The sequence below is a fragment of the Tasmannia lanceolata genome, unplaced genomic scaffold (assembly GCF_043159265.1).
Source record: "Tasmannia lanceolata isolate RefF3 unplaced genomic scaffold, GAP_Taslan_0.1 ptg000019l, whole genome shotgun sequence".
NCBI classification, from domain to species: domain Eukaryota; kingdom Viridiplantae; phylum Streptophyta; class Magnoliopsida; order Canellales; family Winteraceae; genus Tasmannia; species Tasmannia lanceolata.
Window position 1 is genome coordinate 26,932,969 of NW_027518696.1, and position 19,125 is coordinate 26,952,093.

Below are 19,125 nucleotides of genomic sequence, written 5' to 3' on the forward strand. Positions count from 1 at the left end.
CTCTTAATTAACACTTTCTATTTTGTTGTTACATCTTGTTACAATCGAGGTTTTAAATTTTGATTTCGGTTTAGGTCGTCAAAGAAACGGAAACATTTCAGTTTCAGTGGAAATCACGGAAACGAATGGAAACATGCAAATGATGAAATTTTTTAATCTTTAGAAAAACATATGCAAATGACGAAAATTTAAGATGAAACTTTGGGAAATGCTAGAATAAGCACAAACACATACATAGAAACCATCACATAAGCAACAAAACTATCCATAATGGCTTAATCACGTCGAACACTTAGTGACATGCGTTGCCGTGCATGTCTAGAACAGTAAAGTCAATAAAGAAGTACAATGTAATGAAGTAAAAGAAAGTACAATGACCAGTCTCCCCTCAAAGGACCCCAACTCTGTGTCAATACCACATACAATTACAGGGTATTATTTGTCCCATGCTAATCTGACATCCCACGCATAAGATACTGTTACATTGCTATACAATTCAATGATGTTGCCTACCAAATATCATTCTCTACATTAATGAAATAAAATGAAATGCAAATAATATCTTTCGATTTGTTTGGTCGTTCAAATCATTTCGGTCGAATTTCGGGAATTTCGGTGAAATAATAAAGCGAAAGGAAATCATGTAGATTTCGTTTCGATGGGGATGGAAATAGAAACATTTCAGCCATTTCGGGGAAATTTAAAACCGTGGTTACAATCCCCAAAAAACTGTTAATTAAAAAGTGTTTAATAAAGTTAGTACCAAAGCAAGGACGAGTGGATTTCCCTATATACATTTTATACACACACAGAGAGAGAGAGTGATACAAAAACAGGGATGTTTGGTACAGAAATCGAGTAATAATATGGAGTACAAGACAAATGGTAATCCTATGATTGGCATGACATGTACATCATCTACATCAAATTTTTGATACAAAAGGTGTGCCATGCAACCGAAATTCTAGTTACTTATATCAGAAAGGATTGCTGGAATATCAGGATAGAGTGATGGAAGATTTGGGAGCGAGGATTGATCATGAAAAATAGTGGTGCGAGAAGAAGCTGGCATCACTAAATCTAAAAAATTTCAACTTCAATCAATCAAAATTTACACTGAGAGATTATAAAAAAATGAAGGTACCACTAATAAGAATATTTACTTAAGCTAATAAAAGATAAGTGACAACATGAGATTCTATGAACTAAATAATTGAATTACAGTTGAGTTGGGAAGAATTTCACAACCAAACGAGCAAGCATGAAAGCAGCAGGTTCATCAGGGATGATGGGATGCTTGTCACAAATAGCGTTCTCGGGAATTTCTCGGCAAGGGAAAATCTTGGGATGCATTTATTTTTTTTTCAGGTTTATATCGGGAAAAAACAATAAAAATTATTTAAAAATATATAAATATATAAAATTTAAGAAAAAAAATTAAAATATAAATATCGTAAAATATCAGGATAATATCGTGATATTATCGCGATATTTTGTGATAAAAATGAAAATATCGCTATATTTTAAAAATCTCGGGATTATTTCAGGATTTTGTCATTTTATAAAAATGTCGCGATAAAAATTGGATATTTTGAAAATATCAAAGATATTTGTCACATAGCTTTGCGCCATCCTCCCAAATCGCAAACCTTGGTATTGCGTCCTTGGGGAGGATGGACTGCTGCATCCTTCAACTGGCTCAGCAAGTGCTTCACCTCTAGGAGGAGCAGGGAGGTGACCTCCACCCCTGAGAGAAGCCTTAGAATCCCAAGACATCATCGGATGTGGATCAGCATTGGAATACAAAAGAGATTATGTGCTGAGAAAGCTGATCAATGAAAAACAGCAGACAAGAAGCACGGGGTACAAATCTCAGGGAAGGTAAGGCCCCTTCCTATCCTTGTCTTCATATTTGGCCATTGAAGTTTTTGCCCATACCATCATTGTTATGGAAAGTCACCACCACCATTTTGAAAATAATGAAAATTTAATGCGAAGGTTTTTTATTTAAAAGATTTCACCTTGTGAAGTGGTCCACGGTATCCAAATAAGGGTTAAAATTGTTGGATATGTGTCCTATTAAAATCTTTTTAATATTTTATTAGAAAATATCCTTTTGATCTTATCTCAACTGTTTTACTTCTCCCACTTAGGCTTCATCTATATAGATAAGAACAAATACAATAAGAGGGATTCGTTTGTTATCTTCACCTTAAATCTCTAATGGGAGAGATTTAACGGGAACCAAGTCTATAAAAGAGGGGGATCACACCTTGGCTTTGGGCATGGTAACACTTTTACAATCTGCCCATTGGATATTGCCATTTAGCCAAGGTGTTCTACCTTCTTCACGTGAGTTTATTTAACTTTATTTTTTATTAGAAAGTGTAACGACCCGATTTCCAGAACCAAGCCGTTACACCTATTTGACAAATTCACCTGATGTTCTTTATGAGCAGCGGAAGTATTCTCAATAATGAAATCCATTTAAAATTTTAAACTCACTCTGTTCTAAATTAAGGACCTAGCATCCCAAATAAAATTTATTACAGTCCGAAATTAAATACTTAAACTGAGTCTAAATACGACAGGTGACCCATCTGTCACTCCACCCTCTCTATTTATTTCCCATTCCCGCTTTATTTATATGTCTTCGTTTGCGAAGGCTCCCTCTTCTACTAATCCTGTGGAGGGAAATGTAGCAACGTAAGAGCAAGGAAAAAGGCTCACGACATAAAAGAAACAGTACAATAACCATAAAAATTTCAATGATCAACATTAGAATCCATTTTAAACTATACAGTTTTTTTCTCAAATAAATCAAATTTGGAAATAAATCAAGTAATATGAACTCTCATCCTTACTGTGATTCCCAATATGTTCTCTCCCCCAATAGTCATACGGTCATTATGGCCATTATGGCAATTCCCCAATTACCCTGACTCTGGCCGTCAACTATTGACCATCAAGGAACCTCCGCCCCCTAATGAGACGTGCTCCTTTCTAGGATTTCCTTTGGGTCACCTTCCACCCGAGGATTTTCTTTGGGTCACCTTCCACCCAAAAATCTTCCCAATAGTCATACGGTCATTATGGTCATTATGGCAATTCTCAATTACCCTGACTCTGGCCGTCAACTATTCTCTCACCCTTCATTTCAACCTAGAATGGCATGCAGAATTTATGCAAATTTTGCTTTCTGAATGAATATGAAACTTTGCTTTCTGAAATGAAATTCTAAAGAAATATGGTATTGAAGATACTTTTACCTTCTAACACAGTCACATATCAAATAATCATAGGAATTACACTGAATTACCGTTATGAAGCGAGTCCATATTCACTTGCCTGAATGTACGTGGAAAGGATCGTGCAGATGAGAATTTCACGAAAGCAACGTGAGAAGTACCCTTTTCAAATTCTGATGTTTCCTGTGTTCAGTGTTCTTTCTATCAAATTCCTTTCTGATAATATTCCCTGTGTTCTTTCTATCAAATTTAAGATCATGTGGGCCCCGTATGTTACTATTCATGTGGGCCCCGTATGTTACTATTCATGTGGGCCCCGCATGTTATTATTTATGTGGGCCCCGCATGTTACTATTCATGTGGGCCCCGCATATTATTATTTATGTGGGCCCCGCATGTCACTATTCATGTGAGCCCCATCATGTCACTATTTATGTGGGCCCCGTATGTCACTATTCATTTCACCATAAGTTGATAAAGTTTACTTTACGGTTACTATGCTAGCATTTCACCGTTAAGTATATAGGTGGTAGAACCAACCATTACTTTATCCATATAGGTGGTAAAACCAACCATTACTTCAAATAAAATATAGGTAGGTGGTAGAACCAACCATGAAAGAGATCATTAAATAATTTAGGTGGTAGAACCAACCATTGAAAGAGAGACTATTATAAAAGACTTACTTGGTAGTGGATTTCCCTTTTCCTTCTTTTCTCTCTCTCTTCCCTCTCTTTCTCTTCCTCTTTCTCTCTCTCTCTCTCTTTTCCTCTTCCTCTCTCTCTCTCTCTTTCCTTTTCTTCTTATTTTCTTCTTCTTCTTCTTCTTCTTCTCTTCCTCTATTTATAGACATTTTTTTGCATAGTACTTTTGCATAGTACTTTTGCATAGTAAAGACTATTTATTATTTTAATATTATTTCTGTCGGTCAATAGTATTTTTGCATAGTACTTTTGCATAGTAAAGACTATTTACTATTTTAAATTATTATTTTCGTCGGTTAACAGTACTTGCATAGTAAATAATATATTTTTTTATTATTAATTTCGTCGGTCAATAGTATTTTTGCTACTATTTACGATTTGTTTATTATTATTTTCGTCGGTGCGATGATATTTCCGTTTTCCACTAGATGTGGGACCCGTTGATGTGGGACCTACTTGTGTGGGACCCGCTTGTGTGGGACCCGCTGATGTGGGACCCGCTGTTGGTGGGACCCGTTTGATGTGGGGCCCGCTGGTCGTGGGACCTACTTATGAATAGTACTTGGTGGGTCCTACTGTGAATAGTAATTATGAATAGTCTTATTCTGAATAGTACTTATGAATAGTAATTTGCATAGTATTTTTAATATATATTTTTACCGGTTATTACATTCTACCCCCCTTAATGAAAATTTCGTCCCCGAAATTTACTATTCTAGAAGAACAAGGAAATGGTGCGTCGCATAGGCTATCAATTATCATAGCTCACAAACAGCTGAATATGGGATGTTCTTGGTCTCTGTGGTTTCACTCTCGGAGTCACTATCTTCTATTATGATGACCTAAAGTTCCTGCCTTTTAGTTCCTGCCTTTTTACCCTGAGTGACTCCTGAACAGATGTCCCAAATATTTGCCTCCTATCACTTAACTAGCTTCTTTCCCCCCTTACAAATCCTACCATCTCATATCTAACTTTTCGCAGGCTTACTTTTCGCAGGCTTACTTTCAGTTATACGAATAATAAAATTGTAAGGAGAATAGTAATTAAAATCCTGACCTTCAGTTATCGCAGTAGATGCCTTAGCACTGTCGTTAACGAGTGCAAAGAAACGATTTCCTGACCCTCCTTGTGCTTTCTCATCTTGACTCAGAGGGCGATATTGGTTTCTCTTCTCTTGATTTTGCGACTGGTTCTGATTACCCCTCCACTGGTTCTGCTGAGGAGCAGACTGTCTTAGAGTTTGAGGCTGATGTTGGGATGGGGTCCCATTTTGCTGTCTGCCTAACCTAGGGCAGTTGTACTGTTTGTGGTTAGGGTCCCCACAGTAATAGCATACATCCCTGCCCCTCAAGCATTGACCCGTATGTCTCTTTCCGCAAGTTGGGCATACTGGAACAGTATAACTCACATTCTCATTCTCATTCTCCGACTTCTGCTTCTTTAGAGGTGGTGGTTGATTTCGGTTCGCAGAGGATTGTGCCCTTGCAGCCGAAACAATTCTTTCGCTTCTCTCTGCGACTTCCGCCTTCGCACAGGCCTCTGCTAAGGTCTGAGGATTAAGGATAATAATGCTGGCCATAAGGGTGGGACGGAGCCCGTCCACAAACTTTCTTACCCTATCCTCCTCAGTAGCGGCATAACCTGGGGCATAGCGGAATAGAGTCCTGAATCTTGCCCCATACTGGGCCACCGACAACCTTTCTTGCTTCAGTGCTGCGAATTCTTCAGCCAGTGAGTCCTTTACATGTGCAGGAAAGAACTGGGCATTAAATCTCGTCTTAAATTGGCTCCAAGTCTCGGTGGTCGCCGTCGGGTAATTCTGTACAGTGGTTCTCCACCAGACTCCTGCCTCGCCAGTGAAAAGAAATGAGGCCAACCTAATTTTCTGTTCATCATCGCACGCCATGACATCAAAGATGCGTTCCACGCTCAAGATCCAGCTGTCGGCTACCATAGGATCTCCCACCCCAGTGAATTCAGGAGGGTGATAATCCCTGAACTGACGATGGAGTTTGGTAGGATCTTCCCTTGGCTGGTGCACGGCCAAATTTGCCGCAATACTTCGGAGAGCCTCTTGACTCGCTGCTTGGGACTGCACTTGACTCCTAAGTATCTCCGTAAGCATGTGCAGAGGGTCTTGCTCCTCTTCCTGGCCATCCCTCCTAGCTCCTTTTCTTTGGTAAGTATTCATCTTCTGCCAAGACAAGCCTACAATTAATTTACATTTTCAGGGTATGTTGGAAGATTTTAAACCCCTTTGTCCTAGCGACGATTTGTCGGTAATAGGAAGGTACCATAACTTTTAATTATTTAGATCTTCGTATCCCATCTTAAGACGTACCCAAGACTCGTTCACCAGGTTCCTCACAGCCTAAACCTGGCGCAGCTCTGATACCACAACTGTAACGACCCGATTTCCAGAACCAAGCCGTTACACCTATTTGACAAATTCACCTGATGTTCTTTATGAGCAGCGGAAGTATTCTCAATAATGAAATCCATTTAAAATTTTAAACTCACTCTGTTCTAAATTAAGGACCTAGCATCCCAAATAAAATTTATTACAGTCCGAAATTAAATACTTAAACTGAGTCTAAATACGACAGGTGACCCATCTGTCACTCCACCCTCTCTATTTATTTCCCATTCCCGCTTTATTTATATGTCTTCGTTTGCGAAGGCTCCCTCTTCTACTAATCCTGTGGAGGGAAATGTAGCAACGTAAGAGCAAGGAAAAAGGCTCACGACATAAAAGAAACAGTACAATAACCATAAAAATTTCAATGATCAACATTAGAATCCATTTTAAACTATACAGTTTTTTTCTCAAATAAATCAAATTTGGAAATAAATCAAGTAATATGAACTCTCATCCTTACTGTGATTCCCAATATGTTCTCTCCCCCAATAGTCATACGGTCATTATGGCCATTATGGCAATTCCCCAATTACCCTGACTCTGGCCGTCAACTATTGACCATCAAGGAACCTCCGCCCCCTAATGAGACGTGCTCCTTTCTAGGATTTCCTTTGGGTCACCTTCCACCCGAGGATTTTCTTTGGGTCACCTTCCACCCAAAAATCTTCCCAATAGTCATACGGTCATTATGGTCATTATGGCAATTCTCAATTACCCTGACTCTGGCCGTCAACTATTCTCTCACCCTTCATTTCAACCTAGAATGGCATGCAGAATTTATGCAAATTTTGCTTTCTGAATGAATATGAAACTTTGCTTTCTGAAATGAAATTCTAAAGAAATATGGTATTGAAGATACTTTTACCTTCTAACACAGTCACATATCAAATAATCATAGGAATTACACTGAATTACCGTTATGAAGCGAGTCCATATTCACTTGCCTGAATGTACGTGGAAAGGATCGTGCAGATGAGAATTTCACGAAAGCAACGTGAGAAGTACCCTTTTCAAATTCTGATGTTTCCTGTGTTCAGTGTTCTTTCTATCAAATTCCTTTCTGATAATATTCCCTGTGTTCTTTCTATCAAATTTAAGATCATGTGGGCCCCGTATGTTACTATTCATGTGGGCCCCGTATGTTACTATTCATGTGGGCCCCGCATGTTATTATTTATGTGGGCCCCGCATGTTACTATTCATGTGGGCCCCGCATATTATTATTTATGTGGGCCCCGCATGTCACTATTCATGTGAGCCCCATCATGTCACTATTTATGTGGGCCCCGTATGTCACTATTCATTTCACCATAAGTTGATAAAGTTTACTTTACGGTTACTATGCTAGCATTTCACCGTTAAGTATATAGGTGGTAGAACCAACCATTACTTTATCCATATAGGTGGTAAAACCAACCATTACTTCAAATAAAATATAGGTAGGTGGTAGAACCAACCATGAAAGAGATCATTAAATAATTTAGGTGGTAGAACCAACCATTGAAAGAGAGACTATTATAAAAGACTTACTTGGTAGTGGATTTCCCTTTTCCTTCTTTTCTCTCTCTCTTCCCTCTCTTTCTCTTCCTCTTTCTCTCTCTCTCTCTCTTTTCCTCTTCCTCTCTCTCTCTCTCTTTCCTTTTCTTCTTATTTTCTTCTTCTTCTTCTTCTTCTTCTCTTCCTCTATTTATAGACATTTTTTTGCATAGTACTTTTGCATAGTACTTTTGCATAGTAAAGACTATTTATTATTTTAATATTATTTCTGTCGGTCAATAGTATTTTTGCATAGTACTTTTGCATAGTAAAGACTATTTACTATTTTAAATTATTATTTTCGTCGGTTAACAGTACTTGCATAGTAAATAATATATTTTTTTATTATTAATTTCGTCGGTCAATAGTATTTTTGCTACTATTTACGATTTGTTTATTATTATTTTCGTCGGTGCGATGATATTTCCGTTTTCCACTAGATGTGGGACCCGTTGATGTGGGACCTACTTGTGTGGGACCCGCTTGTGTGGGACCCGCTGATGTGGGACCCGCTGTTGGTGGGACCCGTTTGATGTGGGGCCCGCTGGTCGTGGGACCTACTTATGAATAGTACTTGGTGGGTCCTACTGTGAATAGTAATTATGAATAGTCTTATTCTGAATAGTACTTATGAATAGTAATTTGCATAGTATTTTTAATATATATTTTTACCGGTTATTACAGAAAGAAAATTCCAACAAAAATTACTAATAATATCTAACTGCACATGAACAATAATATGAGATCTAGTGAATAAAGAATGACAATCAAATTCCTGGATGTACATAAATGGAGATAAAATATCAGTTTTGATGTAATATAGTCATTGAATTATGAGGATCAAGGAATATAAACAATAATATGAGATCTAGTGAATAAAGAATGACAATCTAATTCCTAGATGTACATAAACCGAGATTTCCTAGATGTAAATAAACGGAGATACAAATATAAGTCTTGATGTAATCTAGTCATCGCTGAATTATGAGGATCTAGGAATATAACCATGAATGAAAGATATATCAAGATAATCATTTACAAATAATAACATGAGATTCAATGTGTATGTGCATCTGTGGATGCGGATGTTGGCTACATGTAGTTGGGAAAGGAGAGTGATGCAGCACCGTGAAGAAAAATTGAGGAAAGAGGAGAGAAATAAACGAAAGGGAATAGAATTAGAAGAATAGGGGAAGAAGAGACGAAAATAACCTGAAGAGACGAAAATAACCAAAAGAATAGACGAATTTAGGGAGAGAAGAGAATAAATCAGAAGAGAGAAGAAGAAAACCTGAATTAGAGGGCGAAGAATATTTATTCAATATCAATAATCATCAAAAAGTTACAAAATAAGCTGTAAAGAGGCCTACAAATAGGCAATTAACAACCTGAAAGATAGAAACCTTCTAAAATAAGAATTCCTAAAAGACTAAACATCCTAATTCTAAATAAAATGGAAAATAAAAGCCTGAAAACTAAATAACAAGGAAAATAAATCCTAAAGGGCAAATATGTCACTTATTTAGGCCTAAAATCTGCATCATTCTCCCCCGGTTGAAAAAAAGCTCGCCCTCGAGTTCTAGTCCACTTGAGTCAAAGATGTAAACAATCCACTGAAGTAGTAGAATGCGTAATCTGGCGGAAGCAATCATGATGTCTACGCTCGAGACAATCGAGAGAAGCATCTACAAGGTCGGCGGAAGAAGAGGGAAGAAAGTGCCCATATAGACTCATGCGAACAGAATCTGCACTGGAGAAGTAAACTAGCTGGGAAGATCGCAATGTACTCCTCTTGATCGGCAAAACAGCTATGGGCATTATCAATCCATGATCAGCATCAAGATGGTCATCTTGTGCATTGAAATCGGCAGGCTCGACCTCCATAATCATCTCGATCGGGGCATCTACTGGAGAAGCAATGCTATCAGTGTGCTCATATAATGATATGGAATCGGCATCCTCAATGATCAACTCGTGCTGTGTATGTTCTGGTAATGCCTCAACGATCTGGTCACTCGGCTAGGACTCAGGCAATGGATCAGCCTCACGTGGATCTGTCATAATATCTGCCTCGGAAGGGTGAAGCCCACTCTCTAGATGATCGGTAATCGGTGCGGCAGAAATCTCAGAAGCATCATGCGCAACGATGTCGATATCAGCAATCAACTGAGTCTTTAACTCTGGATCGTCCATCTCAGAGTCTAAATCTGATGGAATCAAAGGCCCAACATCAATGATCTCATCAATACTAGCATCTGGACCCGTAAGAATATCAGCAACAGGTAAGATGGATTAAGTAGTGGAGCGGCTCTGCAAATCTGACTCACGCATGCGACGCTCTAAATTCTCAGCTTCAATTTTAGCTTCGCGTGCATGACGGGCTGCTGCTTGTTCACGGCGAGCTGCTTCTCGTCGAGCGGCTTCTTCACGCTTCAATCTCCGTAGATAGTGGAGCATATAAAGAGCCATAAAAAAAATCACAAACATCTTTCCAATGACAGATTGGAGGCTCGCTTCTTCTACGACGGTACGTTTCAATGTGGTCCCATGAGCATCGGCCTTGTCGCCGCACAGTTCTTTAGCCCAGTAAATAGTCGCTTGGTGATCATGGCCATTGTACTCATGATATGCGTCTAAAGCATCAATCCACTGTAAACATGCATCCTCATAATAGCTAAAGGGAGTGCGTCCATTCCAATAGCTTTCGTCATACCCATCAAAATATGGAATAAATGGTGCAGGCATAGGGATCGATGTCGAAAACTGAAATCAACTGTCTGATCTGTCTGGCATGTCGAAAGAAGCACAACGTCTGTCGCGGGCCTGAAATCGGATAAGTGAAAGCTGATGATCAAAAGAAGGGGCGCGATCAACGGCTGAGATAGCTCCTCAAACTGTGCTGAAGACTGCTGTTTGCTGCTGAAAATAGGCTGGATGCGCTCTAAAAGTTGTCACGAACAACTTTCGTGTTGAGGTCGAGGGCCAGTTTTGAGCAAAAATGGCTTGGGTGAGGAGAGAGAAAATGAGATGGGATAGAGAAAGAAAGTATAGAGAGAGGGAAATTTCTTTCCTTTCCTTTTCTTTTTTTCTTTTTTTTTTTTTGAATTTTTTCTGATTGGGGGGGTGCCTAAAGGAAAAAGAGGGGGGGTTAAATCTAGTAGTACTAATATGCGGGGGGGTGCCCAAAGGAAGAAAGGGGGTTATTAATATTAGTTGAAAAGGAAACAGATGGTGGCCAAGGAAGAATGGGGCTGTTTTACTAACCAACTATTAAAATAAAAGAAGAGGGTCACCTTTGACTACTATAATAGCTGGCAGCTTCTAATAATAGGGGCCCACACTGTTGCTAGTATGTTGCTTGCTTGAGAAGGAAAACTGTACCTCTTACTAAAGTAATTTGACTTGCTATACTTATCCTTTGTCTTTTATGCCAAGAGTACCTCTTTTATTGACTACTGGAGGTGGACGGTCTTGGAGAGTCACGATGCTTTCCTCTTCTTGTGTAACTTTCTTTTTTGTTTTGTCCAACACAGCAAGCAACATCAACTTTCTAAATGCAGAAAGTTCTTTATGCTACAGCAAGCAACATCAACTTTCTAAATGCAGAAAGTTCTTTATGCTCCGTTTGGATGCCAGAATTTTTTTGGTTCTTGGGACTTTTGTGGAATTTCCGCAGGAAACCCACGTTTGGTTGCTAGTTATATAGTGGGCAAAAAAGAATCCCACAAACCAAAAGAACCCCGCACGAAACCCAAAGTTGGAAAAAAAAAATCCCAGGAACCAAAATAACCAAAAGAACTTTTTTCTTCTCAACAGTTCAAGCAACCAAACAAAGCATGGGATTTTTATTTTACCGGGATTTTTTTTTCCCACCATAGTCCGATCAACCAAACATGGGATTTTTATTTTACCGGGATACTTTCAGGGAGTTTTTTTCCCACCAATCTCCCAGGAAGTTTTTTGTTCCACAAAAGTCCCAAGAACCAAAATAATTCTGGCATCCAAACGGAGCATTAGGCAACTCCCGAAATTTCCTTCTTTCAGAAACTTGTACAGCAAGTAATCTCTAAGAGATAAGCCTCCCACAAATAGAAGAAGTTTTCTGCTTCCTCCATGGAACAAACTAGCTGGAAAAAATGGCGGATGAGCAAGGTACGTCTACTTTTTAGTGTAGGTTTGGAAGCCTATCAATGGTGGTCTTGCGGCTGTTTGGGCTGAAAGTGAGGATGAGGAAAGATATATTGAAATAGGGCTTAGAGGGGTTGTAGCACAGGACTGAAACTTGGATCTTTTGGGGAAACAATTCTTGAAATCTAGTTTTGTGTTGCTGTTATGAGTGGCTGAAATTGAGGGTTTTAGCAGGATTTAGATGGAAGGGCAGCAAGATGGGGTTGAAGTTATTGAAGTGGGTTTTGTTTGTTTGATATTCAAGGTGTTTGTGCGGCTACGGATGGGCTGAGAACAAGTTCCGGTTGTAGGTGAGCTTCGGGTGAGGGAATCTGATGGATTGATTGGCTGGGTTTTAAGGGGATCTGCAGGTGGCTGAAAGTAAGAGGTTTGGGGGACTGGGTTTTAATGGTTGGTGGTCGTGAGAATAGAGGGCAGCAAAGTGGCTGAGGATGATTGATTCAACTGGTTGATAAGAAAAGGCAGCAAGGAGGTGGTGGAAAGAGAGGTGGCTGGAGGTTGAAGATGACCTTTGGGGTGCTTGGATCTTTGGCTCTGATACCAAATTGATGCAACACCGTGAAAAAAAACTGAGGAAAGGAGAGAGAAATAGACGAAAGAGGATAGAATTAGAAGAATAGGGGAAGAAGAGAAGAAAATAACCTGAAGAAGAGACGAAAATAACCAAAAGAATAGACGAATTTAGGGAGAGAATAGAAGAAATCAGAAGAGAGAAGAAGAAAACCAGAATTAGAGGAAGAAGAATCTTTATTCAATATCAATAATCATCAAAAAGTTACAAAATAAGTTGTAAAGAGGCCTATAAATAGGAAATTAATAACCTAAAAGATAGAAACCTTCTAAAATAAGAATTCCTAAAAGACTAAAATTCCTAATTCTAAATAACATGGAAAATAAAAGACTAAAAACTAAAAAACATGAAAAATAAATCCTAATGGGCAAATACGCCACTTATTTAGTCCTAAAATCTGCATCAGAGAGTCTCGTGGGCCACGACATATCCCACACACTTAACCAATTGGATGCTCAACGGTTTCTGGACATTAGGCCAGGACATATCAAGATAATTGCTTACCCAATTGTACTACATATCACTTGATAGTTCTAAGTTAGTTCGACAAAAGTCTTTGGGAATTAACATGTTACTGGAAAATTAATGGACATTGATTGATGTCTATTAATGGTAAACACGTCAAATCCAATCCCTAATAAATGCTTAGCATGTAATTTATGTATTAGATGAATGCAATTAAGATAGACAAAATGAAGATTCAAGACTAAAATATGCATAGATCTTAACACGTTAAATTAAACTTACATTTGCAAGCCTAAAGGGGCAAAACTTGGGCTTCCCTCTACGCCCATACTTAAGTAAATATGCTCCTTTCTTAAGAGCAGTAATGGCCTGTGAAAAGGATAGGGCCAACAGCTAATTCAGTTCATAAGTCCCTTGCCACAACAAAAAAGGGTATATAAAAGTTTTCTCATGACAAATAAAGCAGAAAGAGATATAAAACACAAGGTACATTGAAAAGGGGCATCTGCCATTGAAAGTTTTATGTAATTAAGGATATGTAGACAGCTAGCAATAACATTAAGGTAATAAAAAATGATTTGTTTCATAGCATCAACAATAAAAATGGCATGCATGGAGAAATCACAGTGGTAAGTAATCTCTATACGAAAAATAGTAACAGCCTAGTAGAACATCATTTAGAGATTACACCTATATGGAGGACAACACATGCAAGAAAGAGTAATACAGGGAATCGATGAAAAGTGAAGAAACCATTCAAAAACAAAAACACATTATAACACAATATACAGATAAGCAAGGTTAATTACATATTCAAATCCAATAGAAATGCTAGTTTGTACAAGTCTAAAATTCACACAAAGGATAAGATAAAACAATCAGTACCATTCTAAAGATTTTTGGAGCGTTATCTAGTCAGAAAACAATGCCCAATCCCCATTTTTGTTGAACCAATCACATAGCACATGGTGGAATTTCAGTACAAAATAAAAATTCTAGATGGATGCATGCTTACAGTCAAAGGATAAAATGAATTGATAATATTATATGTAGATGCCAGTTTGAAAAAAGTGATGCGCCCATGTGCCATTGCACTCATCGGACTATTGATGGGAATCAAGCAAGTCAACCTCTTTAAAGTCTATAAAAGAATGGGAAAGAAGGCTCAGGTTCATGCTCTCATGTGGTTCTATGATTCACAAAAAGGACCAACCTATGAGCTATGTTAGAACGAGCTTTCCTAGTTAGCTTTTCCTTTCTTTTTTTTGAGCTTTTTCCTAGTTAGCTTTTCTTAGTGGCATACTTTTAATTGTCTCAGTTGTTTGGGGGTATTTCTCTAACAGCATATAGGAGACATACCTTAAATTTTTTAGAGACACTCAAAGTGAGCGGTAAAACTGTAATTTCCTACCATTCCAAAAAAAAAAACTGTATTTTCCTCCCAGATCTGTAGGAGAAACATTTAAGTGGAGGTAAACTTATAATCTCTCTGAGATTTGGTGATAAAAGAATGAAAAAGAAGGGTCAGATTCATGCTCTCATGTGGTTCTATGATTCACAAAAAGGACCAACCTATGAGCTATGTTAGAACAAGCTTTCCTAGTTAGCTTTTCTTAGTGGCATACTTGTATTGTCTCAGTTGTTTGGGGGGTATTTCTGTAACAGGACATACCTTGAATTTTTTAGAGACACTTAAAGCGAGGGGAAACTGTATTTTCCTCTCAGATCTGCAGAAGAAACATTTAAATGGGAGTAAACTTGTAATTTCTCTCAAATTTGGCCATCCCCCTCCATAAATAGGAGAGATCTCAATGTAAATACGAGATTTTGGAATAAATGATAATTGGAGCTTGCTCTTGAAATGAGATGTCTCTCCATGGTGTGATGCCAGCCTTTTGAAGTGGTCTCAAACAATGCACGCAAATCTTTAGGATGGTTAACAACTAGATCCAGTGGAAGCTGCTGTCCAACCGACCTCACAACAGATTTGCAATTTTTTTTATCCAAGATCAGCAATTCTGAGGCCTATCCTCATCACTATTAGGTTCGTTCTGAAGCTTTCTCAAGTTGTTGTACAGAAATATGTTTCAGAAACTTGCAAATTCCAATTTTTGTTTTTTTTTTTTTTTTTTTTTGAGGTCTTATTTGATCTAAAATTCAGATTTCTACCATTGTCCGTATGTGATCTAAAAGTCAGCTCTATCATGTTGTTTCCACTTCATCTGTCCTAGAAACAAACTGGGATACAGATCTGGTTGCTAAAAATTAAAATCTACGGTCGTTAAAATTTTCATATCTGTTTGTTGAAAATTCAGATCTAGAGTTGCTGAAATTTTCAGATCTGTTTGCTGAAATTTTTAGAATATTTTCATATCTCAGTTGCTGAAATTCTGATATTATTTTTTGCAAATTTCAGATCTGATTCAGATCCTAATTGCCGAAATTCAAATCTAAAGTTGCCGGAAAATTCAGATTTCGGTTGTTGAAATACATATCTATATCTGTTGAAGCTTTCAGATCTGTTTAGATCTTGATTGCAGAGATTTAGATCCATATCCAGTTCTCTAGTTTGTTGAGATCTAGACCTGTTCCTATTTCCAGCCTTCATAAAAAAATTCCAGATCCAATTTGCTCAGATCTGATTTGATTCACCTCATTTCCTTCAAGTGCACCACTATTAAGAACAAATACTTTCATGGAATTTGCTAGATCTTGTTTCCAGTTTTATCTTGTCCTACACAAACTTTGGTATCAGAGCTAAAGTTTTTCGATGGCTACTCAAAGTGGACAAGCTTATAGGGGAAGGTACACAAATCGACAGTGAGATGACATCCTCATGCAAGTTATAAACAAGCTGGATCGGCTAGAAACTTGGCTTGCAAATGTAGAAAGAAGCGTCCAAGATCTACTTGAGAACTTAGTAGCTGGTGAGCAAAGAGATGCTTCTCTACATGTTGTAAATGAAGATAGTGTCTCTTCAAGAGTTAGCAAGCAGAACTAGGTGATAACCAACATCCTAGAGTGAAACCATGTGTACCATTTGTGAGGGTGACACTTACAACTTCATTAAGAGAGATGGCACGCGAAGTACTAGTTGAAGGAAGAGATGATAACAGAGATTACAGCGATGATATCTCCCGAAAAGTCTGAGTAGTACCTGATTTTGAAGGAAAAAATGATCTGCAAGTATTTGTTGATTGGCTTGCTACCATGGAACATTATTTTAAATGGTATGCTATGCCAGAAGACCGACAGATCAGATTTGGAAAGATAAAATGATCGGCCAGCAAAGATTTGGTGGACAGTATTTGAGAACCAAATTTGTCGTCTGAGATAGGTGCCTATCACTAGTTGGGAAGAGATGAAGGTAAGGCTAAAGGAAAAATATTTTCCAGCCAACTACTATGATCGGTTGTATGACCATCTAGTCACTCTCCAGCAAGGTAATATGACTGTTTTGGAGTACATAAACAAGTTTGAGTAATAGAACATGAGATGTGAAGTTGATGAAGATTCACGCCAAACTCTCTCTCGATTTAAGACGGGATTTAGAGCTGAAATTCGTTGTGAAATGATTCCACATAAGCTCTATAATGTGGATCAGGCCTCTCAACTAGCATTGGATATAGAGCAATATTTGAAGAAAACTTTTACTAGCATGTGGTTGTAGTAATATATGAACCAGCAATCCGAAAAGGCAATGAAGTGATCAGGTCTTACAAACCAGCACCTTCCAATGTGTCAAACCACAGGTCTAGTGGTTCTAGACCTTCTAATGCGGCTGATTTTAAAGGTAAGACTATGTCTGGTGAGACTTCTAAGGAAGGCAGCAATGAGTTGAAGTGTTTCAAGTGTAATGAGAGACGACACTATGGTTTCCAAAGTCAAAAGAGAAATCTACATGTGGATGTAGATCGGACCCTACACGAAGACGGAGATATACCACTTGTTGAAATTGAACCGATGGATGGACAGGTTCCAAAGAAAACTTAGGGAAAGAAAATGATACATCCTTTCTTAGCATTCTAAGACGTATCCAATCAGCACCTAAAGTTAAAGAAAATGAAGATTGGTTGCGGACAACGATCTTTCACGCACTTGTGAAGAGTGGAGAGAAAGTTTGTAAGTTGATCATGAATCATGATGGCATCTCTATTCACACCAAACCCGAACAAGGTCACCAACACATCATTAGCCGAATGGTATACATGATGAAACGAGACTAGATTTCCCCCAATATGGTATAGAACTGCTTCAATGGCATCAGCAACCCACCAAGTGAAAAAAATTCCTTCTTGCATCCACCATATCGCATTCTGCAAATCTCCATCAACAATAACTGAGTTGAGGTCCTCCCTCTCAATTCACGTGATTTAGACTTATTACACCCCATCGTCTTGCCAAACCCAACATCCCAAATAATATAACCAGTGTTTCAAACCTCAGTCTCAAACGGGAACTCAGCCATGGTAAAGAGGAGTCCATTCGGGGAAGTCAATGATTGACATGGTGACATGGTCAATTTTTTATTGACTTGGGCGACTCAAGGCAGTTTCCATTGACTTGGTAGAGCAAAACTCAGACTTGGACAAGAACTAGGACACGGTAAAAGGGAATCAACTCAAGCAATGAAGGTAATGTTTCTTACTCAGCTAACCAAAAGAGCCAAGATACTCTACAAAACGAAAAAAACGATGACCACTAGACACACTAAAGGGTTTCAAACTCCGTTCTTCAGCAGTTTTCCTTCAGCCTATTCAAATAAACACAAACAATGCAAGCTACAATCACTACAGAATACACTTCCAAAGCTTTCGACTTACATCGCTACAATTCCAATTATGAAGATCAACCTTTCTTGCACAACAACAACTATATCACATTACCGAATTAACCCCAAAAAAAGAAGAAAGAAACACAAAAGCAACAGAAACTACAAATGAAAACAACAACAAAATGCTAAGCTGTTTGGGACTCTATAGACCCCTGTTCATGTAATCAAGAAATCCAAATAAAAATTTCATAAAGAAGTAAGAATCACCTGCTCGATGTCCCTTTCGACAGGGCCAGTTCTGGTAAGATCCGTCGTCGTCATTTCCGTCCTCGACATCAAGAAACAATTTTCCCAAAATAGAAACAGCTCCCAAATACATCATCCATTTTCAAAATAGAAACATTTCATTCATTTCTTCATCCAAGAACCAAAGAAACCATCCAAAACTCACAAACGCATTGCTTCATCCAATTTTCGCAGAGAGAACAGCGAAAATTGTCCCGAGATCCACTGAAATTTTGGTCCGAATTCTTTGATTACCGTACTGAGATTGATTCAACACTAAAAAATGGCTTAAATCCCACAAAAATCCTCATCCATTGCCGTCTAGTTTAAAAGAGAGTGAAATCGAAAGATTTCTAACAGATTTGGAGTTTCAGAATGGGGGAGGAGGAAAGAAAGTACCTTGGGGTTTTTTAAAAGAAATTGCTTGTAGATTGGCCGAAACTTCACTGTTTTCCACGATTTTCGGCTTTTCTGGCTCGAAATTTCTGAGGGAGAAAAGATGAGAGAATCGAAATCGAACAGAGGGAAATTTCGGGGAATCGAGGACTTGAAGATCAGTTTGCAGAGAGCTCCAGAAGAACACTATGAAAGAGAGGGCTCTTCTAACTTCTAAGTAGTCGATCCAAGGCCGAGAAGGAAAACAAAACGAAAGAGAAACAAACAAAAGAGTAAAGGCCACTTAAAAAAAAAGGCCACTGTTTTGTCTGTAATCACGAAACTACCCCGCTTTGCTTTCGTGACCTGTGGCTCGCCCGAGAGAGTTAGGAATCTCTTTCACATCGTGGGACCCATCATAGATAGGCCATATCCGAAAATCTATCCGCCATCGGAGGGTCCTTGATTGTTTGATAGATAATCTGCAAATTGATGATTAAAAAAGGGAGATGATTTTTTCGCCCCCATGTAGGATAATGCGCCCCACTCTTTTTTTTTT

The 19,125-nt window shown here is 38.4% G+C and overlaps 1 protein-coding gene across 4 annotated transcripts in view; it reads right to left on the minus strand.

Annotated features, from left to right (window-relative positions):
* LOC143852870 (PH, RCC1 and FYVE domains-containing protein 1-like) overlaps positions 1-18,826 on the minus strand; it is a 66,222-nt gene extending 47,396 nt beyond the window's left edge. Inside the window, exons 1-3 of one of the 4 annotated variants that reach the window (XM_077362507.1) lie at positions 18,591-18,826; positions 18,174-18,416; positions 13,415-13,501 (exon numbers count right to left, since the gene is read on the minus strand). In XM_077362507.1, the coding sequence (XP_077218622.1) occupies positions 13,415-13,501; positions 18,174-18,242 (156 nt within the window). In that variant the 5' untranslated portion in view covers positions 18,243-18,416; positions 18,591-18,826. Of the gene's footprint in view, positions 1-13,414; positions 13,502-18,173 lie in introns of all 4 variants that reach the window. The other 3 variants (XM_077362505.1, XM_077362506.1, XM_077362504.1) reach the window with 3 other exon arrangements.
* Positions 18,827-19,125: the final 299 nt, after the last annotated feature.